General features: G+C 43.2%; 3 protein-coding genes across 3 annotated transcripts; all 3 read right to left on the reverse strand.

Annotated features, from left to right (window-relative positions):
* Positions 1 to 3,859: 3,859 nt before the first annotated feature.
* On the reverse strand, positions 3,860 to 8,639 carry LOC124056978 (E3 ubiquitin-protein ligase TRIM35-like). Its single transcript, XM_046384976.1, has 2 exons — positions 8,351 to 8,639; positions 3,860 to 6,706 (listed from the first exon to the last, which is right to left on the reverse strand). Exon 2 carries the CDS (start codon positions 6,436 to 6,438, stop codon positions 5,005 to 5,007), a length of 1,434 nt encoding a protein of 477 aa, XP_046240932.1. The 5' UTR covers positions 6,439 to 6,706; positions 8,351 to 8,639; the 3' UTR covers positions 3,860 to 5,004.
* Positions 8,640 to 9,292: 653 nt separating this feature from the next.
* LOC124056979 (nuclear factor 7, brain-like) lies at positions 9,293 to 11,778 on the reverse strand. Its single transcript, XM_046384978.1, has 2 exons — positions 11,652 to 11,778; positions 9,293 to 11,390 (listed from the first exon to the last, which is right to left on the reverse strand). Exon 2 carries the CDS (start codon positions 11,303 to 11,305, stop codon positions 10,037 to 10,039), a length of 1,269 nt encoding a protein of 422 aa, XP_046240934.1. The 5' UTR covers positions 11,306 to 11,390; positions 11,652 to 11,778; the 3' UTR covers positions 9,293 to 10,036.
* A 231-nt stretch (positions 11,779 to 12,009) lies between these two features.
* On the reverse strand, positions 12,010 to 14,804 carry LOC124056980 (E3 ubiquitin-protein ligase TRIM35-like). Its single transcript, XM_046384979.1, has one exon. The coding sequence runs from the start codon at positions 14,592 to 14,594 to the stop codon at positions 13,161 to 13,163; it is 1,434 nt and encodes a 477-aa protein (XP_046240935.1). The 5' UTR covers positions 14,595 to 14,804; the 3' UTR covers positions 12,010 to 13,160.
* Positions 14,805 to 16,272: the final 1,468 nt, after the last annotated feature.

Raw genomic sequence — 16,272 nt, forward strand, 5'->3', positions numbered from 1 at the left:
TCCACAGTAACCCTTAGCAGGGGTGAGTTGGTTTCATCTCTGTGTGCTGTAGAGTAGAAGAGAAACCACTGGATTATTCACTTCGTGCTGAACTTAAAATAAGACTGGAGGTGCCAAGAAATCAGTCTATATAAGGACGTAACACTAAGTGTTGCACAAATTCATCTTTTTTGTATTCATTTGAATGGCCAGCATAATGTTCTCTCTCAATTTACCAGTCAATCTACGTTCCTACCCTCACCTATGGTCATGAACTTTGGGTCATGACCGAAAGAACAAGATCTCGGATACAAGCGGCTGAAATGAGCTTTCTCCGCAGGGTGGCGGGGCGCTCTCTTAGGGATAGGGTGAGGAGCTCTGTCACCCGGGAGGAGCTCGGAGTAGAGCCGCTGCTCCTCCACATCGAAAGGAGCCAGTTGAGGTGGCTCGGGCATTTGTTCCGAATGCCCCCTGGACGCCTTCCCGGGGAGGTGTTCCGGGCATGCCCCACCGGGAGGAGGCCCCGAGGAAGACCCAGGACACGCTGGAGGGACTATGTCACTCAGCTGGCCTGGGAACGCCTTGGGGTCCACCCGGAAGAGCTGGAGGAAGTGTCTGGGGAGAGGGAAGTCTGGGTATCCCTGCTCAAGCTGCTGCCCCCGCGACCCGGTCCCGGATAAAGCGGAAGAAGATGGATGGATGGATTGAATGGCCAGCATAATGTAAATCTAATTTATTCACAACATGATCTGATCATTCGGTTATGATCAAAGATCTTTTATTCTTCTTCTTCTTCTTTCTGATTTGTCCAGGTCTTCCCTTGAACTGTCTTTCTTTCACGAGCCTGTATCTCAGATGGATTTTCATGGTTTTTACAATTCCTCCCCTCAGCCATGTTGGGATCTCTAGCCATGTGCTAAGGAGAACAGAGAGGCCAACATGTCTCCCCAGAAGCCTGAACCAGAGTGCCTGACCGTCAGAGACCCCGCCCTATGATTTACACCTAGTGGTAAAAGGATCCAAAGGATCGGAGCAACTCAATGTAAGAGGCTTATGTCTGGGCAGAGGCATTGTTACAATAGGGTTGTTAATGTATCACTTTTCACTTGTAACTGTTGCATCTATTTGACTCCAGATCGTCCACCCTCGTCAGTTCAGTGAGCTCATGCGTCATCAGTTTAAAGACCAAAACCTGATCAGATAAACTTTGGTTTACTGACTCCGTTATTGTGTGGTGATAGTGTGAGACTCAAAAGAACTGAGGTGGTGATCTTTGTTGGACTCTTTGTTCTTCTTCTGTCCCTATCTCTGTCCCTCTCACTCTTACACCGGGCATTGAGGCAGAGGCCCGAGCACGCGATCATGAACCTCCTCATGGAAAATAAAACAAAAAGTAACATTTTAAAATGAAATATATGACAAATGATTCATTTGATTAATGGACACGTTATGAAATGCTAAAATCTCGCTCACCTTCAGACAGGAGTGTAGGAAGGACCATCCATAGGGAAGAGAGAGCTCCTGTGCACAGTCCTTTAACTTGCAAAAACCTGAAGGTTTTTTTTTTGAAAGGTTTTTACAAGTTGGAGGTCAGTTCTCTCTTTGCTCGACAAAACAACTGGAGGAAACCACAAAAAACATCTGTATCCATGGCAACCGTACATATCATATCAATGATGGTGTAAAATGGTGAAATAAATAAAGATGGTGAAAACAAGACTTGAACTTTTACTGAGACACATCATTTGCTGTAGAGACACATTCTGTGCTTCACTACACTTTTCCTCTTCTTCTTCTTCTTCTTCTTCTCCTTTCACATCACCACATCCTTTACATAAGACCACCATGTCCTATAGCGCCCCCAGTGGGTTTGACTTCAAGAAGAAATCAAAAGTCTCGGTGAAGCCTGTCAAACTCTGGCCTCACAACAATCAACATAAAAGATAAACACATAATTTAAATGAAACAACAGTTAGCTAAAGATGGAGTTCTAGTGTAGCTAATTGTTGGGATCTCTGACCATGCGCTCTGGAGAACAATAGAGCGGCCTACATGTAACCCATAAAGCCTGAATTAGAGTGACTAACAGTTAGAGACCCCACTCATGACGTGCACCTAGTCATAAATTCCTGAGTTTAAACTCAGAAACGGCACGGACATTGGCTGTGTGCCAGCCATCTCCACGGGGGTCCAAGGTGACATCACTCAGGTAATAAAAGGTCACTGCAACCATCAGATTCTGCTTTTTCCCGTGCGTGCTGTGACAGTGAGAGCTTCTCCAGGCTCTCCGAGTGTCCAAACCGCCAAAAGGGAGCAACAATCAGACGTTTGATTATCATCATCTTAGATCCCGGGTCACAGTTCTGCAACTAGCAGGCCGAGAAACAGACTGCTGTAATTTTCTGTAACTTTTCCTTTTTTCTTCTTCCGACGTGGATCGCTGGGCAATCAGCTGATCGCACGTTAACGAGCAGCGCGCCGACTTTGTTAAGGACGAAACAAAGTTTGTTAACTTCTTCACCGGTGATTTTCTCTGCTGCCGCCGAGAGATCAACACTCCGCATCATCTGAGATAACGGACCGCCAGCATCCCGCCGAGGACGACGCTGCGAACGTTTAAGCGGATCATTATTTCAAACTCCGAAAGATCGGAGCAACGCAAAGTAAGAGGCTTATGTCTGTCAGAGACAGTGTTAAGTAGGATTGTTTACACATGATTTCCTGTAACTTTAAGTGCAGCATTTATTGATTTTGTTTCCAGTCGGTCATTTCCGCCGTTTCAGCGAGACCGCGTGTCACTGGTTAAAGGACCAATAGCTGAGCAGATAAGCTCCGGTTTACTGACTCCGCTATTGTGTGGTGATACGCGAGACTCCAAAGAATTGGAGTGGATTCTTTATTTGGGTTGTGTTTCTTGTATTTTCATTTCTATCTTTCCTCACACTCTTCCTTCTGAACGATGAGGCGAAAGTCTGAGCATGCGATCACGAACCGTAACCAAGGGGTACGCGGCGCTCAAAGGCTTCGCCCATTTGTTCTCTTCTGTGACCACATAAGCAACATTACGAGTCATCACTTTCGTGTTGACTAGCTGTTTTGTTTGCTGAATCATCCACTCATGTGGTTGTTCATCTCGTGTGCTGATGCCCCCTCATGTAGTCCTCCACCATTTTGGTTGTAGTTTCCCCGCTCGCCATTTTGGTTGTAGTTCTCCACTCATGTGGCCATCCACCATCTTAATTGTAGTCAGCCAGTAGCTTGTTGTTATTAGCTGCTATGTTATTAGCTGCTATCTTGCTAACCGCCATCTTGTTTGTTTTTAGCCGCTATCTTGTTAGCCGCTACCTGGCTAGCTTGTTAGCCTCCACCTTGTTTGTTGTCATCTGTCTCTCTCACACACACCCACACACACACACACACACACACACACACTCCTGTATATATGTATACCCATGTATAGATATACCCTTGCTGCTGTACCTGTGTTATCTTTAATTAATAGTTAATGTGTGTTGATAAAACTTAGATTATGATAGTGTTTATTACAAGTGACACTTATCTATGGATGGTTGTTGCTGGTTAATAAATCCTGTTATAGTTTAACCTGTCGTTGTCTGTGGTTATTGTGTATGTACTTGTAATAACAGCTGAATTCATGACAGCCAGTGCTCGGAATCATCCTTCACAATTTTAAGAGACTGTTTTCCTATTAATTAATTTGGCTATTGGCCCCTGGTGACAGGGTGGTGCCCCGATTTTTATGTGTATAAAGCATACACTGATTTTTGCTTTAATGATTATACCCCATAATCATTGACTCTTTTGCCAATAACCAAATTGCTCCTACCAGTGCACAACATAGTGATACCAGCTAACAGGTTTTATGAATTCTTGGAGCTGGTAAAGTGACACATTGTCCTGTTTCATAGATTATTAGTTTTGGTGACCTGTCTGACGTGGTTCCTGAATCACACCACTAACATGAGTGTGTGTTTTCTGATTTATTTAATTATCTGTAGTCGGCCCACTTTTGTTGAAATGCATCAGGGCTGCCACTGATTTTGTTCATTCATGGCTGTGGTGATATTCACTTATTTGCTAAATATTATTTATTCTCTCCCTCAAAGGTGAGACTTGACGTCATTTAGAATTAGGTGAAGAAGAAAATCGACACATACGTTGTATCATTTAGGCAGTCATCCACAATGTGTTGGCATATCGTGGAAGAAGTATTCAGGACATTTATGGAAGTAAACGTGACAAAACTGTTGGAATATTGTTGGAATGCTGTCCATCTCTGCTCTGTTCAGTCCTGTTTGGTCCTACCTGGTTCTGTTTAGTCCAGTTACCTTGACCAGCAGTTGTCAGCCTGGTTTGGGTCCTGCCAGGCTCCGTCCACCTCTTCATGGCTCTGTCTATACTCTGCTGGTTTTAGCGTTCCTGGTCCTGTCTTTCCCAGTTGCCCTGACTGGCTGCTATTAGCTCCATTTTGGCAGCAGCAAATTCTCACAAATGAAAAGCGGAAACTGGGGAGGGTTTAACATTTTTACTTTGAAAAGATTAATTGATTAACAAAACAGCTGTCAAATTGCTGCAGCTCTAAAGTTTAATGTACTTTAAGTTTTTATTGTTACAAAATCACAAATTCATAAACAAAATGCAAAAGCAATTCCAGCATCCACCAACACTGAGAATGATTTCACTTTCACTTACAAAGACTGAAAGAAAAAAAAATCTATTTAAAACAATTCAAAACACACAGTAACACCCAGCAAGCTGCTCTGCTGTCAACTCCACATCCTTTGTGACGTATTGTGTGATCATGTTGTGAATGCAGAAGAACAGGAAATATCCAGGATGTTCATTCAGTTACAGACATTTGTCCTGTGCTGAACATCTTTGGATATAAAAGGACAAAAAGTTCAAGCTATTTCAAATTTCATAAAAGATTTTTGTTTCCAACCAGTTTAGAAGCCAAAAGAAGGCTTTTCTTAACCTGACAATAACTATATATAGCATGTCGAACTAAGACCGGAAACCAGACCAGACGGCTTTTGACACAGTCGGCTGTTCCACTGTTACAGAGACTGTCACTGGTAATATCGTCATTGAAGGTTTTTTATCGGTGTCAGTGTATGGAAACACCCTGTCACTGAAAGTGTGTTTGAAGGTGTGTATGTGTGTGTTTGCATCGAGATCATAAAATGACAGTTTTCCTTTGTCAAAGTCCAGACAAACTCTGATCCTCTTAAGGTTTTTCACTGGGAGAACTTTAGATGGAAGTGGTGGAGAGCCTGCTGTGTATTTTCCTTCAAGGAGACAGATTTCCCAGAATCCAGTCAGTATTTCTTCCTTTCTCTGGACAGACTCCTGTATCACTCCCAGAGCCCAATACTGTTCATCCACAACCTCAGCATCCCAGCAGTGAGTCCCTGAGTTAAAACCCTCAGAGCCCAGGACAACACAATGAAACCCAAACCTCTCAGGGTTTTCAGGAAGCTTCTGTTTCTCTCCATGTCTCACACTGGTCAGATCTTCAGACAGGATGAGTTCTGGATGAGCAGTGTTTGGATCCAGAATCACAGGAGTGTAGGAGACCATCTCCTTCATCTTGTTCCAGATGTTGAAGGTCAGGTTGCCCAGGTGTTTGGCCACGTCTATCAGAGCTCCTGAGACGAGCTGTGGATCATCCAGCAGGGGGCGCTGCTGGACTGTTTTCACTGCTGCCTTGTAGTTCTGTAGGAATGAGACGTCTTCAGCTCTCAGCTCGTCCTCTGTGGTTCTGATTGTGTCTGAAAGAGCTGCTATCTCTCTGCTCAGAGCCTCAGTCTTCTCCTTCATCATCTGACTCTTCTGCTCCTCTTCCTCTCTCAGAGCAGTGATCCTGGCCTCCTCTTCCTCTTGTAGAAACTGGTGAAGCTTCTTAAACTGCTCCTTAATCTGCCTCTCTGTGTGTTGGGCCTGGACTTTAATGTGTTCTGCTGTTTGATCACAGTTTTCTTTAACACGTTCAAAGACCTTCAGTTTCTCCTTTGAAGGCTTCAGGATTTTTTGGAGCTCCTTTTTAAAATCCTGTGCAGCTTCATCAGTTGGTCTGAATCTGTGTTTGGTGTGTGTTTTAGAGTCTCTGCAGACGACACACACTGGTTGCTGGTGGTCCAGACAGAAGAGTTTGAGTTTCTTAGAATGCAGATAGCAGAGAGCCTCAGACTTTGCTGAAGTTCTCTGATCTCTCTCCAGTAAGAAGGTCTCGCACAGGTTCTTTAATGCCAGGTTACGAGGTGGATCACTCATCAAAGGTATTTCTTTACAAACTGGACACTCCTGTACAGGTTTCTCTCTCCACCAGGTCTGCAGACAGTCTCTGCAGAAGCTGTGGCTACAGGACAGGACAACAGGATCTTTAAAGATGTCATGGCAGACTGGACAAGAGAGATCCTCGTCTGATTGTGAAGCCATTTTCCTTCTCAGTAAAGGCTGCCAGTTCTTTCTCCTGTCATCTTTAGGTTTCCATCTGCTACTGAGAGTATCCCATCGAGTCGTTGGTTTCTGTCAGTGTTGTGATTTTATTGTGATGGTGGAACTTACCATCTGTGCCTCATCTCAATTAAAAACAAGAATAACCGGTGTTCCTTGGTTTTCGTTGGATGTAAGGGGTGGAGTTTTCTCATGGCTGTTTGATCCACAGTAACCCTTAGCAGGGGTGAGTTGGTTTCATCTCTGTGTGCTGTAGAGTAGAAGAGAAACCACTGGCTTATTCACTTCGTGCTGAACTTAAAATGAGACTGGAGGTGCCGAGACATCAGTCTTTACAGGAGGATGTAACACTAAGTGTTGCACAAATTCATGTTTGTTGTATTCATTTGAATGGCCAGCATAATGTAAATCTAATTTATTCACAACATGATCTGATCATTTGGTTATGATCAAAGATCTTTTATTCTTCTTCTTCTTCTTTCTGATTTGTCCAGGTCTTCCCTTGAACTGTCTTTCTTTCACGAGTCTGCATCTCAGATGGATTTTCATGGTTTTTACAATTCCTCCCCTCAGCCATGTTGGGATCTCTAGCCATGTGCTAAGGAGAACAGAGAGGCCAACATGTCTCCCCAGAAGCCTGAACCAGAGTGCCTGACCGTTAGAGACCCCGCCCTATGATTTACACCTAGTGGTAAAATCAGAATTCGAACACAGATCCAGCACGGACATTGTCTGTGGTCCAGCCATCTCCACGGGGGTCCGAGGTGATGTCACTTAAAAGGCACCGTGATCCTCATACGTCGCTTTTTCAAAGTGCGTCGCTGTGACAGTGAGAGCTACGCCAGGCTCTCCCAGGTGTCCAGGTCACCGAAAGGGAGCAACATTCAAACGTTTGACTACCATCATCTTTAGAATTCTGGGTTACAGTTTGCAACTTGCGGGCCAAAAAATAGACTGCTGTGTTTTTCTTTTCTTTTCTTTTTCCTTTTTCCTTTCCTTTCTTTTTGGACAAGGATCATTGCACAATCAGCTGAGTTCACCTTAACAAGAGCCACGTTAGTGGCAAAAGTTAGTCTTTTAAAGTTAGTCTAGAACAAAGTTAGTCTTTTTTTTCCCCCTTTCCCAGTGCCGCCGAGGAACACATCGATACTCCGCATCGCCAGAGGAGCGAGGTAACAGACCGTCAGCACCCCGCCGAGGACAGCGCTGTGGACATTCAAGCGGAGTATTACTTTACAAACTCCAAAGGATCGGAGCAACTCAAAGTAAGAGGCTTATGTCTGGGCAGAGGCATTGTTACAATAGGGTTGTTAATGTATTACTTTTCACTTGTAAGTGCTGCATCTATTTGACTCCAGATCGTCCACCCTCATCAGTTCAGTGAGCTCATGTGTCATCAGTTTAAAGACCAAAACCTGATCAGATAAACTTTGGTTTACTGACTCCGTTATTGTGTGGTGATAGTGTGAGACTCAAAAGAACTGAGGTGGTGATCTTTGTTGGGCTCTTTGTTCTTCTTCTGTCCCTATCTCTGTCCCTCTCACTCTTACACCGGGCATTGAGGCAGAGGCCCGAGCATGCGATCACGAACCTCCTCATGGAGCACGTGATGCTCGGGGATCTTCGCCCTTCGACCTTTTGGTTTACCACGTAAGCAACACCATGTGACCATCCACCATCTTGGCTCTGAGCAAACAATCCCTGCGTGTCACTCCGCTGCCATCTTGTTTCTTGCTGACTCATCAATCACGTGGCCACCTTTTCTTTGACAAACGTTTTTCCCCACAACAAAAAATGACAAAATAAAACAAAAAGTAACATTTTAAAATGAAATATATGACAAATGATTAATTTGCTTAATGGACACGTTATGAAATGCTAAAATCTCGCTCACCTTCAGACAGGAGTGTAGGAAGGACCATCCATAGGGAAGAGGGAACTCCTGTGCACAGTCCTTTAACTTGCAAAAACCTGAAGGTTTTGAAAGGTTTTTACAAGTTGGAGGTCAGTTCTCTCTTTGCTCGACAAAACAACCGGAGGAAACCACAAAAAACATCTGTATCCATGGCAACCGTACATATCATATCAATGATGGTGTAAAATGGTGAAATAAATAAAGATGGTGAAAACAAGACTTGAACTTTTACTGAAAAAGAGACACATCATTTGCTGTAGAGACACATTCTGTGCTTCACCACACTTTTCCTCTTCTTCTTCTTCTTCTTCTCTTTCTACATCAGCACATCCTTTACATAAGACCACCATGTCCTATGGCGCCCCCAGTGGGTTTGACTTCAAGAAGAAATCAAAAGTCTCGGTGAAGCCTGTCAAACTCTGGCCTCACAACAATCAACATAAAAGATAAAAACATAATTTAAATGAAACAACAGTTAGCTAAAGATGGAGTTCCAGTGTAGCTAATGATACCAGCTAACAGGGTTTATGAATTCTTGGAGCTGGTAAAGTGACACATTGTCCTGTTTCATAGATTATTAGTTTTGGTGACCTGTCTGACGTGGCTCCTGAATCACACCACTAACATGAGTGTGTGTTTTCTGATTTATTTAATTATCTGTAGTTGACCCACTTTTGTTGAAATGCATCAGGGCTGCCACTGATTTTGTTCATTCATGGTGATATTCACTTATTTGTTAAATATTATTTATTCTTTCCTACACAGGTGGGACTTGATGGGCTTTACAGTTAGCTGAAGAAGAAAATCGACACATACGTTGTATCATTTAGGCAGTCATCCACAATGTATTGGCATATCATGGAAGAAGTATTCAGGACATTTATGGAAGTAAACGTGACAAAACTGTTGGAGTATTGTTGGAATGCTGTCCATCTCTGCTCTGTTCAGTCCTGTTTGGTCCTACCTGGTTCTGTTTAGTCCAGTTACTTTGACCAGCAGTTGTCAGCCTCGTTTGGGTCCTGCCAGGCTCCGTCCACCTCTTCATGGCTCTGTCTATACTCTGCTGGTTTTAGTGTTCCTGGTCCTGTCTTTCCCAGTTGCCCTGACTGGCTGCTATTAGCCCCATTTTGGCAGCAGCAAATTCTCACAAATGAAAAGCGGAAACTGGGGAGGGTTTAACATTTTCACTTTAAAAAGATTAATTGATGAACAAAACAGTTGTCAAATTACTGCAGCTCTAAAGTTTAATGTACTTTAAGTTTTTATTGTTACAAAATCACAAATTCATAAACAAAATGCAAAAGCAATTCCATCATCCACCAACACTGAGAATGATTTCACTTTCACTTACAAAGACTGAAAGAAAAAAAAATCTATTTAAAACAATTCAAAACACACAGTAACACCCAGCAAGCTGCTCTGCTGTCAACTCCACATCGTTTGTGACGTATTGTGTGATCATGTTGTGAATGCAGAAGAACAGGAAATATCCAGGATGTTCATTCAGTTACAGACATTTGTCCTGTGCTGAACATCTTTGGATATAAAAGGACAAAAAGTTCAAGCTATTTCAAATTTCATAAAAGATTTTTGTTTCCAACCAATTTAGAAGCCAAAAGTTGGCTGTTCTTTTTACCTGACAATAACTATATATAGCATGACGAACTAAGACCGGAAATCAGACCAGAAGCCTTTTGACACAGTCGGCTGTTCCACTGTTACAGAGACTGTCACTGGTAATATCTTATTTGAAGGTTTTTTAAGGGTGTCAATGTATGGAAACACCCTGTCACTGAAAGTGTGTTTGAAGGTGTGTATGTGTGTGTTTGCATCGAGATCATAAAATGACAGTTTTCCTTTGTCAAAGTCCAGACAAACTCTGATCCTCTTAAGGTTTTTCACTGGGAGAACTTTAGATGGAAGAGGTGGAGAGCCTGCTGTGTATTTTCCATCAGAGAGACAAATTTCCCAGAATCCAGTCAGTATTTTTTCCTTTCTCTGGACAGATTCCTGTATCACTCCCAGAGCCCAATACTGTTCATCCATAACCTCAGCATCCCAGCAGTGAGTCCCTGAGTTAAAACCCTCTGAGCCCAGGACAACACGATGAAGCTCAAACCTCTCAGGGTTTTCAGGAAGTTTCTGTCTCAGTCCATGTCTCACACTGGTCAGATCTTCAGACAGGATGAGTTCTGGATGAGCAGTGTTTGGATCCAGAATCACAGGAGTGTAGGAGACCACCTCCTTCATCTTGTTCCAGATGTTGAAGGTCAGGTTGCCCAGATGTTTGGCCACGTCTATCAGAGCTCCTGAGACGAGCTGTGGATCATCCAGCAGGGGGCGCTGCTGGACTCTTTTCACTGCTGCCTTGTAGTTCTGTAGGAATGAGACGTCTTCAGCTCTCAGCTCGTCCTCTGTGGTTCTGATTGTGTCTGAAAGAGCTGCTATCTCTCTGCTCAGAGCCTCAGTCTTCTCCTTCATCATCTGACTCTTCTGCTCCTCTTCCTCCCTCAGAGCAGTGATCCTGGCCTCCTCTTCCTCTTGCAGAAACTGGTGAAGCTTCTTAAACTGCTCCTTAATCTGTCTCTCTGTGTGTTGGGCCTGGACTTTAATGTGTTCTGCTGTTTGATCACAGTTTTCTTTAACACGTTCAAAGACCTTCAGTTTCTCCTGTAAAGGCTTCAGGGCTTCTTGAAGCTCCTTTTTAAAATCCTGTGCAGCTTCATCAGTTGGTCTGAATCTGTGGTTGGTGTGTGTTTCAGAGTCTCTGCAGATGACACACACTGGTTGCTGGTGGTCCAGACAGAAGAGTTTGAGTTTCTCAGAGTGCAGACTGCAGAGAACCTCAGATTTTACTGAAGCTCTCTGATCTCTCTTCAGTAAGAAGGTCTCACACAGGTTCTTTAATGCCAGGTTACGAGGTGGATCACTCATCAAAGGTATTTCCTTACAAACTGGACACTCCTGTACAGGTTTCTCTCTCCACCAGGTCTGCAGACAGTCTCTGCAGAAGCTGTGGCTGCACGACAGGACAACAGGATCTTTAAAGATGTCATGACAGATTGGACAGGAAAGATCCTCTTCTGACTGAGAAAACATTTGTCTCTGAGTGAAGCTCGAAACACAGCAGGAAGACAGGAATCGGCCCGACAGGATCAGTCAAGACAGTTGAAGGTTTTGCTTTCAGTTTGTTTCGTAGCTCCTCTTGATAATATCTCCCGTTTATAATGTGGTATCAGCAGTATTCCAGTACTGCAGTAATCCCAGAACTTTCTCCTACCTGTGGTCTGTCTCTGTGGAGTTTGGTCTGCTGGTGAATATTTGTTGAGTCCTGTATCTGTAGAAACATAAAGTAACAACCTGTGGAGACACACCCTGTGAGTCACCACACTTTTCTTCTTCTTCTTCTTCTTCTTCTTCTTCTTCTGCTCTTTCTGCATCAGCACATCCTTTACATAAGACCACCATGTCCTATAGCGCCCCCAGTGGGTTTGACTTCAAGAAGAAATCAAAAGTCTCGGTGAAGCCTGTCAAACTCTGGCCTCACGACAATCAACATAAAAGATAAAAACATAATTTAAATGAAACAACAGTTAGCTAAAGATGGAGTTCTAGTGTAGCTAATGATACCACCTAACAGGGTTTATGAATTCTTGGAGCTGGTAAAGTGACACATTGTCCTGTTTCATAGATTATTAGTTTTGGTGACCTGTCTGACGTGGTTCCTGAATCACACCACTAACATGAGTGTGTGTTTTCTGATTTATTTAATTATCTGTAGTCGGCCCACTTTTGTTGAAATGCATCAGGGCTGCCACTGATTTTGTTCATTCATGGCTGTGGTGATATTCACTTATTTGTTAAATATTATTTATTCTTTCCTACACGGGTGAGACTTGATGGGGTTTACAGTTAGCTGAAGAAGAAAATCAACACATATGTTGTATCATTTAGGCAGTCATCCACAATGTGTTGGCATATCGTGGAAGAAGTATTCAGGACATTTATGGAAGTAAACGTGACAAAACTGTTGGAATATTGTTGGAATGCTGTCCATCTCTGCTCTGTTCAGTCCTGTTTGGTCCTACCTGGTTCTGTTTAGTCCAGTTACTTTGACCAGCAGTTGTCAGCCTCGTTTGGGTCCTGCCAGGCTCCGTCCACCTCTTCATGGCTCTGTCTATACTCTGCTGGTTTTAGTGTTCCTGGTCCTGTCTTTCCCAGTTGCCCTGACTGGCTGCTATTAGCCCCATTTTGGCAGCAGCAAATTCTCACAAATGAAAAGCTGAAACTGGGGAGGGTTTAACATTTTCACTTTAAAAAGATTAATTGATTAACAAAACAGTTGTCAAATTACTGCAGCACTAAAGTTTAATGTACTTTAAGTTTTTATTGTTACAAAATCACAAATTCATAAACAAAATGCAAAAGCAATTCCAGCATCCACCAACACTGAGAATGATTTCACTTTCACTTACAAAGACTGAAAGACTGAAAAAAATCTATTTAAAAGAATTCAAAACACACAGTAACACCCAGCAAGCTGCTCTGCTGTCAACTCCACATCGTTTGTGACGTATTGTGTGATCATGTTGTGAATGCAGAAGAACAGGAAATATCCAGGATGTTCATTCAGTTACAGACATTTGCCCTGTGCCGAACACCTTTGGATATAAAAGGACAAAAAGTTCAAGCGATTTCAAATTTCATAAAAGATTTTTGTTTCCAACCAGTTTAGATGCCAAAAGATGGCTTTTCTTAACCTGACAATAACTATATATAACATGACGAACTAAGACCAGAAAGCAGACCAGAAGCCTTTTGACACAGTCGGCTGTTCCACTGTTACAGAGACTGTCACTGGTAATATCTTAATTGAAGGTTTTTTAAGGGTACCAATGTATGGAAACACCCTGTCACTGAAAGTGTGTTTGAAGGTGTGTATGTGTGTGTTTGTATCGAGATCATAAAATGACAGTTTTCCTTTGTCAAAGTCCAGACAAACTCTGATCCTCTTAAGGTTTTTCACTGGGAGAACTTTAGATGAAAGTGGTGGAGAGGCTGCTGTGTATTTTCCTTCAAGGAGACAATTTTCCCAGAATCCAGTCAGTATTTTTTTCTTTCTCTGGACAGACTCCTGTACCACACCCAGAGCCCAATACTGTTCATCCACAACCTCAGCATCCCAGCAGTGAGTCCCTGAGTTAAAACCCTCAGAGCCCAGGACAACACGATGAAACCCAAACCTCTCTGGGTTTTCAGGGAGCTTCTGTTTCTCTCCAGGTCTCACACTGGTCAGATCTTCAGACAGGATGAGTTCTGGATGAGCAGTGTTTGGATCCAGAATCACAGGAGTGTAGGAGACCATCTCCTTCATCTTGTTCCAGATGTTGAAGGTCAGGTTGCCCAGGTGTTTGGCCACGTCTATCAGAACTCCTGAGACCAGCTCTGGATCATCCAGCAGGGGGCGCTGCTGGACTCTTTTCACTGCTGCCTTGTAGTTCTGTAGGAATGAGACGTCTTCAGCTCTCAGCTCGTCCTCTGTGGTTCTGATTGTGTCTGAAAGAGCTGCTATCTCTCTGCTCAGAGCCTCAGTCTTCTCCTTCATCATCTGACTCTTCTGCTCCTCTTCCTCCCTCAGAGCAGTGATCCTGGCCTCCTCTTCCTCTTGCAGAAACTGGTGAAGCTTCTTAAACTGCTCCTTAATCTGCCTCTCTGTGTGTTGGGCCTGGACTTTAATGTGTTCTGCTGTTTGATCACAGTTTCCTTTAACACGTTCAAAGACCTTCAGTTTCTTCTGTAAAGGCTTTAGGATTTTTTGGAGCTCCTTTTTAAAATCCTGTGCAGCTTCGTCAGTTGGTCTGAATCTGTGTTTGGTGTGTGTTTTAGAGTCTCTGCAGATGACACACACTGGTTGCTGGTGGTCCAGACAGAAGAGTTTGAATTTCTTAGAGTGCAGACTGCAGAGAACCTCAGACTTTGCTGAAGCTCTCTGATCTCTCTCCAGTAAGAAGGTCTCACACAGGTTCTTTAATGCCAGGTTACGAGGTGGATCACTCATCAAAGGTATTTTCTTACAAACTGGACACTCCTGTACAGGTTTCTCTCTCCACCAGGTCTGCAGACAGTCTCTGCAGAAGCTGTGGCTACAGGACAGGACAACAGGATCTTTAAAGATGTCATGGCAGACTGGACAAGAGAGATCCTTGTCTGATTGTGAAGCCATTTTCCTTCTCAGTAAAGGCGGCCAGTTCTTTCTCCTGTCGTCTTTAGGTTTCCATCTGCTACTGAGAGTATCCCATCGAGTCGTTGGTTTCTGTCAGTGTTGTGATTTTATTGTGATGGTGGAACTTACCATCTGTGTCTGTGCCTCATCTCAATTAAAAACAAGAACAACCGGTGTTCCTTGGTTTTCGTTGGATGTAAGGGGTGGAGCTTTCTCATGGCTGTTTGATCCACAGTAACCCTTAGCAGGGCTGAGTTGGTTTCATCTCTGTGTGCTGTAGAGTAGAAGAGAAACCACTGACTTAAAATGAGACTGGAGGTGCTGAGACATCAGTCTCTATAAGGACGTAACACTAAGTGTTGCACAAATTCATGTTTTTTGTATTCATTTGAATGGCCAGCATAATGTAAATCTAATTTATTCACAACATGATCCGATCATTTGGTTATGATCAAAGATCTTTTATTCTTATTCTTTCTGATTTGTCCAGGTCTTCCCTTGAACTTTCTCTCTTTCACGATTCTGAATCCCAGATGGTTTTTTACGATTCTTCCCCTCAGTCACTAAAATTATTATCCTGTTTTTTAAATCAAATCATGTCTGAAGAAGGTCTTGCTTTTCAGAGGTATTGATGATAATCCAAATTTTTTTATTTGACAAACATTTTCCCACACAACAAAGAATTAACAAATAAAACAAAAAGTAACATTTTAAAATGAAATATATGACAAATGATTAATTTGATTAATGATTAATAAAGTGGGCGGCACGGTCGTGCAGTGGTTAGCACTGTCACCTCATAGCAAGAGGGTTCCACGTTCGAATCCCAGTCTGGGCCCTTCTATGTGGAGTTTGCATGTTCTCCCTGTGCCTGCGTGGGTTTTCTCCGGGTTCTCCGGCTTCCTCCCACAATACCAAAAACATGCACATTAGGTTAACTGGCTACTTTAAATTGCCCCTAGGTGTGAGTGTAAGAGTGTGTGGTTGTCTGTCTTTGTGTGTTGGCCCCCCTCGATTGACTGGCGACCAGTCCAGGGTGTACCCCGCCTCTCGCCTGTAGTCAGCTGGGATAGGCTCCAGCTCCCCCACGACCCTGACGGATAAGCGGTATAGAAAATGGATGGATGGATGGATTAATAAAGTTATGAAAAGCTAAAATCTCGCTCACCTTCAGACAGGAGTGTAGGAAGGACCATCCATATGGAAGAGAGAGCTCCTGTGCACAGTCCTTTAACTTGCAAAAATTTGAAGGTTCGCTCGACAAAACAACTGGAGGAAACCACAAAAAACATCTGTATCCATGGCAACCGTACATATCAATGATGGTGTAAAATGGTGAAATAAATAAATAAATAAAGTTGGTGAAAACAAGAAAACAAGACCTGAAATTTTACTGAAAACTAGTCTGGATTTTAAATTAATCCAGATTAAAAAATAAAACACAACACCACAACAGTTGGATTAGAAACAGCACCATTAAAGTCTCTCAGCATGCGGCTGCAGTTCCAGGGGTAACACCCGGGGAAGGTGACGTTATCATCAGCACAACCTATTGATCTGTCTCCCTTATCATTTGTCAGGATGGCGGCTGGCATTGATAAGGCTTCAGGACTGGCTGCATTAGCTGCTGCCTATCGATCCGCCCTTCTTCCTAATTGAATACACACGGTCCTGGGTA

Source organism: Scatophagus argus, chromosome 3, assembly GCF_020382885.2.
Source record: "Scatophagus argus isolate fScaArg1 chromosome 3, fScaArg1.pri, whole genome shotgun sequence".
Classification (NCBI taxonomy): Eukaryota; Metazoa; Chordata; class Actinopteri; family Scatophagidae; genus Scatophagus; species Scatophagus argus.

Excerpts from the sequence above, each read along its gene's own strand:
- LOC124056978 (XM_046384976.1), bottom strand. The coding sequence starts at position 6,438 with ATGGCTTCACAATCAGACGAGGATCTCTCTTGTCCAGTCTGCCATGAC.
- LOC124056979 (XM_046384978.1), bottom strand. The coding sequence starts at position 11,305 with ATGAGTGATCCACCTCGTAACCTGGCATTAAAGAACCTGTGTGAGACC.
- LOC124056980 (XM_046384979.1), bottom strand. The coding sequence starts at position 14,594 with ATGGCTTCACAATCAGACAAGGATCTCTCTTGTCCAGTCTGCCATGAC.